The 13860-nt window shown below is 34.3% G+C and overlaps 1 protein-coding gene across 1 annotated transcript; it reads left to right on the top strand.

The window, feature by feature from the left end:
• The first annotated feature begins 3026 nt into the window (after window positions 1–3026).
• On the top strand, window positions 3027–13409 carry LOC126748543 (lipase member H-A-like). Its single transcript, XM_050457859.1, has 7 exons — window positions 3027–3276; window positions 9175–9280; window positions 9336–9484; window positions 9804–10049; window positions 12818–13009; window positions 13065–13233; window positions 13287–13409. The coding sequence occupies exons 1-7, from the start codon at window positions 3213–3215 to the stop codon at window positions 13342–13344; spliced, it is 984 nt and encodes a 327-aa protein (XP_050313816.1). The 5' UTR covers window positions 3027–3212; the 3' UTR covers window positions 13345–13409.
• The last annotated feature ends 451 nt before the right edge of the window (window positions 13410–13860 follow it).

The following is a 13860-nucleotide window of genomic DNA, read 5'->3' as shown; positions in this document are numbered from 1 at the left end:
GAAGTAGATTTTCCATTTAAAAATTTCTCATATTTTTCCATATTTGAAGTCACGGTAAAACAAGCTTCACTATATTCTCCTTCAGTCACTACATTTGCCTTGTCCTTGCTTCTTTTTACTGCTTTACTTGTAGCAATCCCTCTTAAAGTAGCCCTTTTTCCCGTAAAAGTAACACTGTCTTGCCTCCTTTCGAGAATCCTTATTCCTGGAATTGTTTGAAGTATTTCCTTTATGAAAAACCCTTAGGGCTGCCTCATCCTGACTTGCCCCAGCTTGTTTTGCACTCCGCCGTGTAAAATCAATTTACCTTTTACAAATTCCAAAGTAAATTCCTTAGGCGGTCGACTTTCTAAAGCTGTAAACCGAAAAAACTAATAAACCAGCAGCAAACCGATCTTTAATGTCTTCACCCAGTGCAGCTAACTTGTTCAATATTTCCAAAAATGTGCTGATATGAACTTCTATATCACCACCTTCATCCCAGGAAAGCTTACATAACTTTTTTAAAAGAAACACTACCCTTGAAAGAGTTGATTTTTGATGGTAATCCTTAAGAGCATTCCAGGCATCATAAGTATAAGTTTTATTTCTAATATGCACAATTTGATTAGCATCGATAACCAACGCTATTGTCGATAGCGCCTTATCGCTTTTTCTATTCCAAGCTCTATCTCGCTTACTCTCCTCTGGTACATTTGTTGACACAATGTCCCACAGATCTGCATTAACCAACAACATTTTTGTCATAAAACACCAAGACTCATAATTTTGCCCATTTAACTTTTCGATATTATATTTACCGGTGTCTGCCATCTTTTAATCCTTTATTAGTCCCGTTGTCCCGCTAATAATTCTCCCGCCTTAACACATCTTTTTATCACTAGATTACGTCACCTGGGCCCATAACCTGTTAACCAAACCTTATATTAATACAGGTACACAGGGATGTGATAATAAAACACCCACGTACAAACTTAAAACGTTTTATTAGCGTCGAAAATTATACTACTACTCTAACTGCAACTGCAACAACAACTGTGTGTCAAAAAAATCGACATCTTAAAATAGAACCTAATATATTCTTGCTATCGGTGTTGCCGCGACTACAAAGAAATATTCTTTTACCGTGTACAAATTATACACTAAGTAAACGCTTAATTCGTTGCTAATACATTTTTTATTTCTAACATTTTAAAGCTTTCCAGTCAATTTATGGTGTAATTAGGGGCAAAATTAAAATACCTACAGACAAATTTAAAAGCTACGGAGACTTCTAGGAATGACATGCGAGGTAAGCATAGGTTCAATAGGAAGTTGTGTCCTGAAACTCATCATGCTATATACAATCACATAAATTCGCTTAAAACTAGATTATCTCACTACAGTTTGCACGAATCTAAGAAAAAGCATTTGCCAGAGACTGAACGTTACGAAAATGTTCAATTTGTTTAAAGAAAAAGATCCGACCATTAAAGTTTCTTACGTTACATAGAGGGAAATTTTTAACACAAAGTTTAATTTGTCTGTGGGTTATCCAAAATCGGACACATGTTCCACCATCGATATATACTATCTAAGACAATTTTCCATGTACAGTTTTAATATCCACGTGTTATCTACAGGCCAATCCATTTTTTACACATATCCTGAAATATTTGGAAAGAAAGGGCCAAATAAAGAGTTATCATTCCTGTTCCTTTACATTACAAATTTTATGGATCACAACAGGAATCAGTTACACATATACCGCAGGTGGCCAAAATAAAAACTATGCCATGTTTAAGACAAGGAACAATTTTGTTAAAAAATGGGATGTGCCCATACAAAAAATTAAACAAATAGAATCAACCCAGGAACATCTCAGGCTTTTTAGTTTTCTAACAAGTTTTTAAGGTGCCTGGACACAAAACCCTATTACTCCAGTAAATTTCAAAAAAAAAACCAGCAATCAGGAATGTACTACCAGAAGGGCAGTTTGAGCTTCCAACACTGCATATACCGGTAAAGTTCTAATGTATCTTTTTTAAAGAAAGCTAAATCATTTTGATTTTTTAGAAACGTGTGCAATGAAAGTATTTATTTTTTTAACTTTTATAAAAGCTTCTATATTTCTGGATCTATTATTTATTATTATCCAATTTCTGCTGCAAAATGCTAAAACCTTATGACGCTGATGAAATTTTGTAAACATGACGCGCAAGTCTATTACACTGCCTTATCTCACCAGTAGGTTTTATTTTATCAATAAGGGTATGCAAAAAATTTCGTCTTCGTTTAGCTCGTAATAAAATTAAAAACAGTGTTTTCTTTTTCAGCTCTAGGCTTTCTTCCTGTAAGTTTGTGCAACCACTCAACTAGTGCTCTACAACGTGATTTTCGGACATTCCCTCTTTTTACCTTTTTTTCTTTGTAGGTGGTTTATATTTTGAAATTTTTCTGTTCTTCAAAGATTTGTGTCTGAAAGAATGCGTGAATATACTTCTACTTTGGTAAATACAAATATATAGTGTTTCCTTAATGCATCAATTTGAAGTTATCCAGTCGCAAGCATTATATTTCCAATTTTCTTAAAAGAAAGACAATGTCACATTCCTTGTTCTTTTCCTTAACCCTTCAACTATGGACAAAACTTCTATCTGAACAGATGTGCTAATCTCACAAAACAGTTAAAAAGAATTATGGTTTAGGTTTATTTGTTTATGTTCTGTGATTGTGTATTATTATTAAATTGCATGCTTATTATTAGTTATATTAAATTAATTTTGTAATAGTGCAGTTATCACAGCAGGTCGTTTATAATTCAAATATCTAATGAATAATTAAAGTAAAATTATTTATTAATTTTACACTATTTTGTTTCCTTTGCCCTATTATAGAAATTGTTTTCAGCGATTTTTTTTTAGTTCCTTATTAAGTTTTCAAATTACCTCCTTGTATAATAGACAAGAATTAACCATAATTATATGCTTAAACATTCACTTGAGATATTAGAACTTCATACACTCTTATGCTCGAAGAACGAGTCATTCTAAGTAGACCATTGGGTTACTACTTAATACAATTTCTTTCTCATTAAACTAAATCTCGGTCAGCCGTTGACCATCATTTTTTATCTGTTGTTCTTAAACACTAGTAGGTTCTTGACATTTTATTTACATTTCTGTGATATTTTATTTAAAAAAATCTGTGAAAAGAAGTGCTTGTTTTAAATAATGAAAATAGATATAGTGTATTGTCTAGGTTGTTTTTATGTTAGTGGGTTGCTTTTTATTGAAGGTAGGTAGCAAATAGAAGTAACAAGATTTTAATTTAAGAAATAATTATGCTTGACATCACTGATTAAAAAAAAACTTCTGCTTTTCTTCATGATAATTATACTTTAAAAGACTTTAAACGCAAAAGAATTATTTGTTTAAAAGCATTAAGATTTTTTTACTAGATATAAGATAATTTTATCCCAATAAGAACACTTATAACAATTATATTTTCATCATAAAATGGACAAAAGATTGTCAATAATTAAAATGTAATTCTTAGACTAGAATAATACAATCCGATACAACTCAAATAAAAGTTGATTTTAATTCAGGTTGAGCAACAATCACGTACTCTACAATTCTCTTCTCGAGATTTCTAGGGTTCATGGCAGTAATCAAGTTAATAATCAGTTCCGTATTACATAAAAGGAAAAGCGACTGAAGAAGTTTGATTACTTAGTTGGTTACTTATTTATTTGGTCATTTGTTACTACATATACAACAGAATAAGACAAGTCAGGAGAAAGAAACTGATAATCCTAACTTACTTATTTAAAAGAGCAAAACTATTATAAAAAAAACCTAATTACACACATGTAAAACTTAGAAACTATATTAACCACAAAAGTACCAACAAACAAAGTACTGACACTGACTAGGCAGGAGTGACTTTCAGGACAAATTAAACTTTTCTATTCGTTTAAACGAAGCAGGCAGTTGATTAAAAAAGCTAATTCCTTCATAAAAGCGGGTTTTTTTAGAATAAACAAAAATAAATTTTGGAAGATAAAGAGCATCCTTACATCTAACATTATATTTATTAAAATCACTTACTTTGGAGAAATGTTCTTGATTTTTAAATATGTACAACAATAATTTAAATATATAAATTGCGGGCTTTGTTAAACTGTTATATTTTTGAATATTTGACGGCAACTCTCATTATATTTAAAACCAAAAATCAGTTTCATAAATCTTTTCTGGAATACAAATACCCTTTTGTGCCTCTGATCTATTACTCCAAACAGCAACATGCGAGGTCAATAATTATCCCATAGTACACACTCGCAATGCAATACCAATTGTATGTTATAGGAAGCGGAATTTTTTTAAACCCGTAAAATTCGATTTTTATTTTCGCTGAAAGTTTTAACTTCTAACATTGTGCTATAATATTTCTAATACATTGATTCATACATTATTAATTGTCTTACATACATTGCTTACCTAAAAATCCACTTACGCGGGCAATTTTTCGAGCAATTACTGCTTGGTTATGGATCAATCTCGATCAATTAATGGAACCTATAAGAAATTGTTACAAATAAAATATTGCAATTCTTTTGGCAATATTGTTTCCTAATGCTTCATGTATTCTATATTGTTTAATGTCGCCAACACGAATTGCCGAATATCTGGACACTGGACAATTGGACATAGAAATTTAAAGTCCATTTTTCAAGTAAAACTTCTTTACGCACGCTTGAGTTGGGGAGACGCGAACGGTAGTTGAGAAGGAGATATGAGTTAGTAGAGATAGAAAGAGAGAGAGTTCGTATATTACTGTAGGAGCAAGAATCATCCGCGCGCACATTTTCTTTCTTTCTTCTAAGGCAGTGTTACTCAAACTTTTTTCGTGACGGAACCCTTTTAAAAAACTAAATTTTTAACGGAACCCTAAACTCTACACTAAAAGCAAAAGCAGTTATATGTGAATTGTTTATTAATAATCATACAAAAAAAGATAGATACAGTAAGTAGTGAGTTAGTAAGCAAATGATAACACTAAGTTCATTTAATGCAAGGCATGTAATTGTTTTTTATTCCTCATCAACTGGGCTTGATAGAAGAAAGTTGAATTCTCATGTCTAGTTCGGCATCCAGTCTATTGCGGTATTTTGGTTTTGTAGCTGTATATGCTGAAAATCCCGTTTCATACAAATACATTGTTGGGAACGGCAGAAGAACATTCAAAGCTTCTGTGGCAAGTTGTGGATATTCATCACGAACCCTGCACCAAAAATCATTTGGTGAAATTGTTTTGAACAATGATTCCATGCTTGTATCCGATGTTATTTCTAGAAATGATTCATAGATCTGATTTGACATATTTTCAGGCTTCTACAATTTAGATAAAAAAGGGTTTTGAATCGATAAGTTTATTTTCAGTTTTGTATTCTGTTCTTCAGGAAAGTAAGATTTAAAAGTCCCTTGCAGATCATTGAGATATTGCACCAATTCCACAAATATTTCTGTATCACTAAGACTATGGTGACTAAGGAACTCACTTAGCAATGAAAAGCTTTCGATTTCTCTCTTACCAAAACAAGTAATCCGAAAATCTAATTTTCTTTTAAAGGCAGTTATTTTGTTGTTAGCATTGAAAACCTGTGTCTGTTTTCCTTGTAGTGACAGGTTTAATTCGTTAAGTTTTCCATGTCTGCTAAAAATGCTAGTCTAAATAACCAGCTTTTATCGGACAAACGGTCTTTTAAATTAAAAGGAACATCTGTAAGAAAAGTTTCTAATTCTGTTCTTAGTTTAAAAAACCTTGTCAAAGTTTTACCCCGAGACAACCATCTCATTTGAGAATATGGAGCAATAGTATTTTATGATCACTCCCATAATCTTCACATAATATTGCGAACAATCGGGATTGTAGTGTCCGTGACTTGATAAAATTATTTCTTTTTACTGACTCATCAAGAACCAATTTTAGATTTGGTGGCATTTTCTTAACCGCGAGTAATTGTCTATACAGGATGCAGTGGCTGGAACTACAATTTGGCGCTTTCATTTTTATTCGTGATTTTGCTCCTGCTGTTCTACCTGTCATTGCCTTGGCTCCATCGGTACAAATATATCAATGCAATCATTCCAATCGAGTTGGTTTTCTTCAAAAAATATGTTAATCGTGTCAAAAATGTCTTCTCCGGTTGTTTAGTAGGCAGCGATGAGCACATAAGCAAGTCTTCTTCGAGTGAACGTTTATATGGATATCGAACAATTACTAGCAAGACGGCCAGTCCAGCAACATCAGTCGACTCATCCATTTGCAAGACGAATTTGTTATTTTGAAGCCGTGAAACCAGTTCTTGTTTTATGTTTGCTGCGATATCCCCAATTCGGCGCGTAACTGTATCGTTCGAAAGCGGCACTGTAGAAAGATGCTTTACAGATTTTTCGTCGAGCATACATTTTGTTATGTCTACCACACATGCTTTTCAGCGATATTGTGCGTTTCTCCTGCTTAAGCAATGCGGTAACTAACCAAACACGATGCCTCCGTGACCTTTTCATTCACAGTCTGAGTCGCATACGTCATAGTTTTTTGGCTTCTTAATAATTGTTCTTTTTTACGTAGAAAAAATTCTTTACTTTTATTTTTAAAGCCGGGATGTACAGTTTCTAAATGTCGGCGTATCTTGGCAGGTATCATCGAACTATTAGGAAGGAGTTTGCTGCACAACATACAAAGAGGTGAGCCGTTGGAATCAACAAATCCGAGATTAATGTATGATTCGTCATACTTTCGTTTTTTCACCTTCAGTGTATCATTAGATGTTTTACTACTTGAACCACATTTTTTGCAACACCTTTAAGCCAGCGCTCCATTCTTTTTTGACACTAATTTGATTTGGTCAATTTTATGACAAATAGAATCTCTTGACGAACGAAATACAAGATTTTACAATCACTACGAACAACAACAAGACAAGCGAACATAAAATACTGAGCGCGGTGTGTGTAAATTTTGCGGTACGTTGCTTGATTAATAAATTCTCCGCGCCAAACAATTCTCCTTTATATTATACCAGCAACCATCGAATCATCTCGAATTCCTCAGAAACTTCGGAGAGCCAGACGATTTTCTCCGAAGTACGCGTTAACACACGAGCACGAGAAACAGCGCGACGAACCGAGGTCATTCGATTGCTTAGTCCGGGGGCGAATGGTGTCGTACGAGTAACGTTGTAACATTTCGATGTAATAGGTCGGGCATTTACTTAATAATACATATATTAAATTTTCGTATATGTACCAGTAACACCTATAAGTAGGCGTTTCGTTTTAATTAAACAGGCTCCGAATTATCCTTAAGTCCAGGTTATCGAGCCCGCATGCGAGTATGGGAATTGTTAAGCTTTTCAGATCCTCGGCAAGGAACTCCCCCTTTAGAGAACACAAAGCGTCCCAATCATCCTTATAGGTTGGCTTCTGATAGGATCCCTCTTTGATAACCACATAGAAAAGTGCTTGCCCAATTTTGTGGTTAGAATTACAGCTCTGTGAGTAAAGTAAATTACTCGAGCTTTACCCCTCGGCGAATTTTGCAGTCTGTGAAGAACATCGTTGATTGCTTCGAGTACTTTGTATGGCCCATCCTAGGATGTTCGAAGTTTCGATGACAGACCCTTCTATCTCTTAGGGTGATAGAGCCAAACTCAGTAACCATTGTTATACTTCTGGTCTTTGGCGTTAACTCCTAGCGGACAGCCAAACTTCAAATTACAAAGACGGAGCTTTCATGGCCGGAAGATAGGCCAGCAGGAACATGAAGAAATCTATCCTAATCTCTTTGGTGCCTAGACTGACTACTTTGGCGAAACACCGATTAATGGTTCTATTCATTCGTTCTACCATGCCATTTGACTGCGTGTGTAATGCAGTAGTCCTCGTTTTTATATTGTGGAACAAGCTGGATTCAAAATTTCGTCCTTGGTCTGAACGTTAATTTAAAGGTACACCAATTCGGCAGATCCATTTTTTTAGTAAAGCGTCGGCGACAGTGGAGGCTTCCTGGTTTGATAGAGGAGAGGACCGCCAACCGTTTTCTATTGCAGGCCCTGATAAATATTTAATGATGTAGTACCATCAAATTGAGGCAGTTTAAGGCCTCATTTCTCCAACAGATTTCGTATTGGCACAAACTTCATTCTTGTGGTCCACTGCTGTACAGGGCAGCTCATCGAAAGTGTTGATGTCCAATGTTGCGACTTTGTTTTTAGCTTCATTGATCCTCTTCTCCACCAATGAATGTTTTTCAAAATCCTTCTAAGTTAGTGCAATTTTCTTGCATCTTTGCAGTATTTTCCAATCTTGCAACAATTGACCGATATCGCATATACCAGAAAAACAAAGCTGTCAAGGTCATCGTATTCCTCAAGTAATGCAAGCCGCTCCTGTAAGTCCGCTTTATTTTTCGACGTATCACACTCGCTTCCCTCCAACTCTGTTTTCAGCTCAGCAACTTTTAAATTCACCAACTTTGGCATTTTCACATATATTAGTCCGAATTATTTTAGTTCACTATTATTTATTTTTCACCAATGTCCAGTTGACTGATGCGTAATTCACCCCTCATACCTGACACCAATGTAACGTTTTTACCTCTTTGTTAGGTGTGAATTAAAACCCTCAATGCACAAAAATAGTAAACAGATTTATTTTCCAAATACACACTAAACACGATCACTTAAACAACTAGAGATAGTTTTATTTCCAGTAGTCGCCGCCATTTCTACTTGAACTGGCCTCCTGACGGCGATATTTCGTTTCATACTGCTTATATACTCGGCAGACCATTCACTAACCTTCCACGCATTCCCAAAAATGTCGGGCGCTGTACCACAGATGTAAATAGCTCCGCACTAAATAGTGCGGAGCTTATTTAGTGCCTATTTACATCTGTGGGTGTACTTACGTCACCCGAATGATTCGGGAATTAAGGAGAAAATCTGGTATATTCGGGGTTTTGCCAATATCAATACAATATTGTTGTTCTAGAACATTTTTTCAGATTGAAACTTACAAATACAACTGATCAGTATTGCTCATAATTGAGCAAATTTTACTGCCCGTGTTTTATTTGATTCGTTACATTTTATGTATATACATATACATGTTTTTTTTGTAGTTTATGGGCAAATAGGAGCATATTTTGACCTACGGTATTGGCGATGTGTTCTCAAAAAAGAATATGATTGTCCAGATGATGATATTCAGTACTACTTATATACACCGTAAGTATAATCAGTAAGTTACTTGAAAAATTGATTTTTTACCTGATTTATTTAGTCATTCAGGTCGTCGGAGGCTTCGAATCGATATACGAAATCCCTTATCGCTGAAATTGTCAGGATTTAATGCTGACAAAAGAAACGTTTTCATCATTCATGGATTTAATGGAACAGAAAGCAAAACACCTATGACAATATTAAGAGATGGTAACAGACTTTTTACTTATGTTATACAGGGTATTTAAAAACCGACATCTTTCATATATATTGTTTTTAATCATAACAAGAATGTAACAGCTACAAGGAGTTGAGGTTTTAAGAAAATCTCGTTTATTGTTATAGATTAGATACTTTTAAAAATATTTTGCATTGTAAACGTTCAATTATTCTTTTCAAAAATCAGTACTTGATTTTGAAATGCCATTCACTGTAATTAGATGAACAAGTGTATATATCCTAAAATTTGTCGGTAGACTCTTTAAGCACCCTGTATAATTATAATAAAACAAAAGAATATTTATTTTAGCATACTTATTTAGAGCTGACCATAATATATTTACAATCAATTGGGGTGACCTTACAAACTTTCCGTGTTATTTATCTTCGTTATCTAACACAAGACTTGTGGCTCAATGTACAGCAAAGCTCTACGCTTTTGTAATGGCCAATGGAGGAAAAGCTGAAAAAACCACTTGTGTTGGACATTCTCTCGGAGCTCACATTTGTGGAATGGTTAGCAACCATTTAACAGTAAAACAGCATACAATCATTGGTAGGACAATATTTAAATATTTAAAAAAGTATTTTTTTTTAATTTCCTAAACTGTTGAATAAAAACCAACTTTGTTCGATTAAGCAAAAAACAAAAGATGGTCAATAACATCAGTTTTTTATGTACCTAATTTTTTAGACAGCATTGTCGGATGCGTGACAAACTTTCTCTTCTTTTCGTTTTAGTACTGCGCCAGAAGCAGTCATAGAGATAAATGTCTGTAAACTTTCCTAAGTATTGTAGCGTAATTCAGGAACACACTCCTTTCTGGAACACATGTTCTCCAGGAATACTCTTTCATGTTAGGAACACATGAACACACTTTTTATTGAGGTCAAAACTTTAACTTGACTCGCATTGACTGCTGTTTAACTGTTTTCAAGGTAAACAATAAATCTGATTAAAATATCACGAAACGCGGTCGCTTTTAAAGACCCATAAAACAATTTGAAAATGCTTAGAATTTTCTACATTCTTTTTATCGATGGAGAATAATAATTTCAAGAGAATACGGACAGTCAAAGCAATTCTAGAAAATATAAAATACCGCGATTCACAACAAAATAAGCTAAATATTCTCAGTTGGAACCCAAATGGGGCCCCTCAAACAAAATGAACTAAAAACTACCACATATCACAATAAGGCGCTAGCCGGACGATATTTACAATTTTTATATTCGTTATCGGATGTCGCTGAATCTGGTACACCACGTCATTGATTCCGATGACCACATGAAATGGAGCTTCCCAATCCTTCTGGAGTTTTAGTGACTTCCTTTGTTCTCCGTGGATTATATAACCAGACTCTGTCCATAGATTTAAAGCCGCTATAACTCGCCTTTATGTCATAACGTGATTTCATTCTGTCACTTTCTAGGTGAAGTTTATCCCGTTCCTCTTCAAGGACCATTTGCAAATACTCTTGTTGACGTACTCAAGAGCTGTAGAGTCGTACTTCAAGGGCTTCAGCTTTGTCGGGTCTCCCAGTAATAATGTTCAAATGTAAGCAAAGTTTATCACCGAAGACAGCTTTTGCCGGCCTTTTTCGAGTAGGCTCGTAGGTAGAAGAACTATATGCTAAAAAGAATGGTTGTATATAGGTATCTCAGTTAATAAGCTTCGAGTTTATCATAATTCTCAAATTAGTTTCAAAGTGCGATCAAATCTTTCAACCATTCGATCAGACTGAGGGCGTAGGTTCTAAAATGTCTTCCGTCAATACTGTCATGGACAACTTCAAGAACTTTTGGAATTTGTTTCCGAGGAAGGACTGTCTGATCTGTCTTTTCTTTTCCATCTACGCTCTTCCAAAATCTTTTTAATAATCCATCTTGTATAACCAACGAATCCCATTGAGCCCAGTAAGCTCTTAGTTCTGTAGATTTGCCGGAAATATATGTTCATTCTGGCTTTCAAATTTCTTTGAGCCTTGACAGTTCATAAATAAGACCAAATCACACTGCTCCTAGGTCTGGACTTTCTTAAGTTCTGGAAAGAAAGGCTGGTCGCCTGGATAAAGCATCAGCATTTTGATGATATTCGCCTTTCCTAGGTTCTATTGTAAAGCTCCATATACATGGTCTATATTCAAGGTAAGAACGAACTAAGACACTAACGAATGAACACTTTCAAAGTGTTTTGTGAATCTTCTTCTTCTTGGTGTAAATGAAACCCAGTATTTATAGGGACTTTGAAACAGTAGTCATAATATAAGAAGACAAACTACGTTTGAAATCCACCATAATTCCCAAGTCACCACAATAGGCAGAACCTCAAGGACTGTCATTAATAGAATAGGCATAATTCATTCATTCAACGTTTTGCAGTATGACTAAAAATCATGGATTTGTTAATATTTAAGTTCATATTGTTGGTAATGCACCAAGTTGTCCAGATCTAGTCAGAAATTATTAAAATCCGCCTCGTTTGTAGCTCTACAATAAAACATAAGATCGTCTGCAAATAAAAGATAGTAACCATGTAAAAAAGCAAGTACCAATACCCTTGATTTAGATATTAAATAAAAGCGGTCCCAGGTGGGAACTTCAGGGTACCTTTATCATTACGTTACCTTGATCATCTACCTATGATTTATTAAGTTACTTCCCAGCCAATTATAGAATGAACCACAGAGACTATAACAATATGTTTTTTATGTCACATGATCTAACGATTTTGAAAAGGAAGTGTAGACTGCATGTACCTAACTACTTCAGATGAATGGATAACAAAATCAACAAAAGTGAGAACATCTCACTCAGTGAACCTGCCTGACACCAAGCTAAATTGTGTATCATACTTATCACAGAACCAACAAAAGATACCAGGGAGAGATATTTATATTATCTAGAATCGTAGAATCATGATGGTGTGATGTTGATGTGTTATACATATCTGAGAAATAAAAGGTAAAAAGACCAATGTCATGGCCAGTTTCTTGAGAAATTCTCAAAATAGTCGTCACTGGGGGGACTGCGTTATTCCTTTTTCTTGAGCGTACAAACCTACAACAATTTTTGAGATTATGGTTAGGGAATCATGGTGACATATCATTTTTTGCTTATTAAATTTAGTAAGAAGTACCCCTTGACGAATAAATGCTTCGTACCTGCGTAACAAAGAACTTTTTCCTTTAAATTTCACCACCTTGCAGCTAAAAAGCCGTGAAGCTTAAGACCTATGACCATAATATTCTTTTTTCTTATTTTTATTCAAGGAACTGTATTTTTTATTGTTTCAAGTTTAAGTCTTTGTTTACTTTGACATAGGTTTAGATCCAGCCCGGCCTCTTATAGATAGATATTCGAATAAACACTTTCGACTAACCAAAGATGATGCTTATCATGTTCAAATTATTCACACCAACGCCGGTTTTTTGGGGGAAGTTGATCAGCTTGGACATGTAGATTTTTGTGTCAATGGAGGCACTACCCAGCCCGGGTGTAAAGGGAATGCATTACGTAACTTTTAAATGATGTTTTTACTTTTAAGCGTTTTAATTTTAAATCTTTTAAGGTGTATCTCGATGCAGTCATTTTCAGTCCGCATGTTTTTTTGCAAAATCACTAAAATATCCAACATCAATAATTGGGAAGCCATGTACACAATCATGTCCGAAAAAAGGCCGTAATTGGGGATTACTTCCTGGTAAATCGATACCTATGGGGTTGGAAGCTCCATATGGGTTAGTAAGAATAAAAAAGTCAAATATTTTTGTTATTTACTTCCTACTTTTAGGGCTTTTGGGACATACTGTGTTCATACAGAAACAAAAAAAGGCTGCCCCTTTGAATAGAATTAATTAACTTTTAAATAAATAAAAAGACTGTATAAGATAATAAACGAAATTCCTGTATTTTACCAATTGATTTATTTATCGATTATATTGATTAATATGATAATATTTAGTTATAAGTGGGTGCAAGAAATCCCATCCGAGTATGTGTCATTATGTAAATAATATCAAAACAATTAAAAAAAAATTCAAAATATTTGCACCTGCCTTTTGAATTATTATATTTATTTAAATAATTCTTCAGATAATATAAAATATTATAAAGAGGCATAGAAGAAAAAAGCAAAAAACAATAATGATTGAAAAATACAACATAGAATGATTGGATACGACTGCACCAAATATCTATATAAAAGCAGACTAAGTGGAAAGCGTACATCCGGAAATATAACAACAAGATGTGGAAGACAGCTGGAATATAATTAGGAGATGCATACAAGAGGCAGCTAACGAATCAAGATAGAAAAAGAACCATAAACTTAAACTGGCAAAACATGCCGATTGTGCGAACCAGAG

This window comes from Anthonomus grandis, chromosome 22 (assembly GCF_022605725.1).
Source record: "Anthonomus grandis grandis chromosome 22, icAntGran1.3, whole genome shotgun sequence".
Taxonomy (NCBI): Eukaryota; Metazoa; Arthropoda; class Insecta; order Coleoptera; family Curculionidae; genus Anthonomus; species Anthonomus grandis.
This window is presented reverse-complemented; position numbering and strand designations above follow the sequence as displayed.

Bases quoted from the DNA above. Each gene is read 5' to 3' on its own strand.
- LOC126748543 (XM_050457859.1), top strand. From the start codon at position 3,213: ATGAAAATAGATATAGTGTATTGTCTAGGTTGTTTTTATGTTAGTGGG. The intron at 10,050-12,817 runs GTAGGACAATAT...ACTTTGACATAG, and splicing joins AAAACAGCATACAATCATTG to GTTTAGATCCAGCCCGGCCT. The intron at 13,234-13,286 runs GTTAGTAAGAAT...TCCTACTTTTAG, and splicing joins GGGTTGGAAGCTCCATATGG to GGCTTTTGGGACATACTGTG.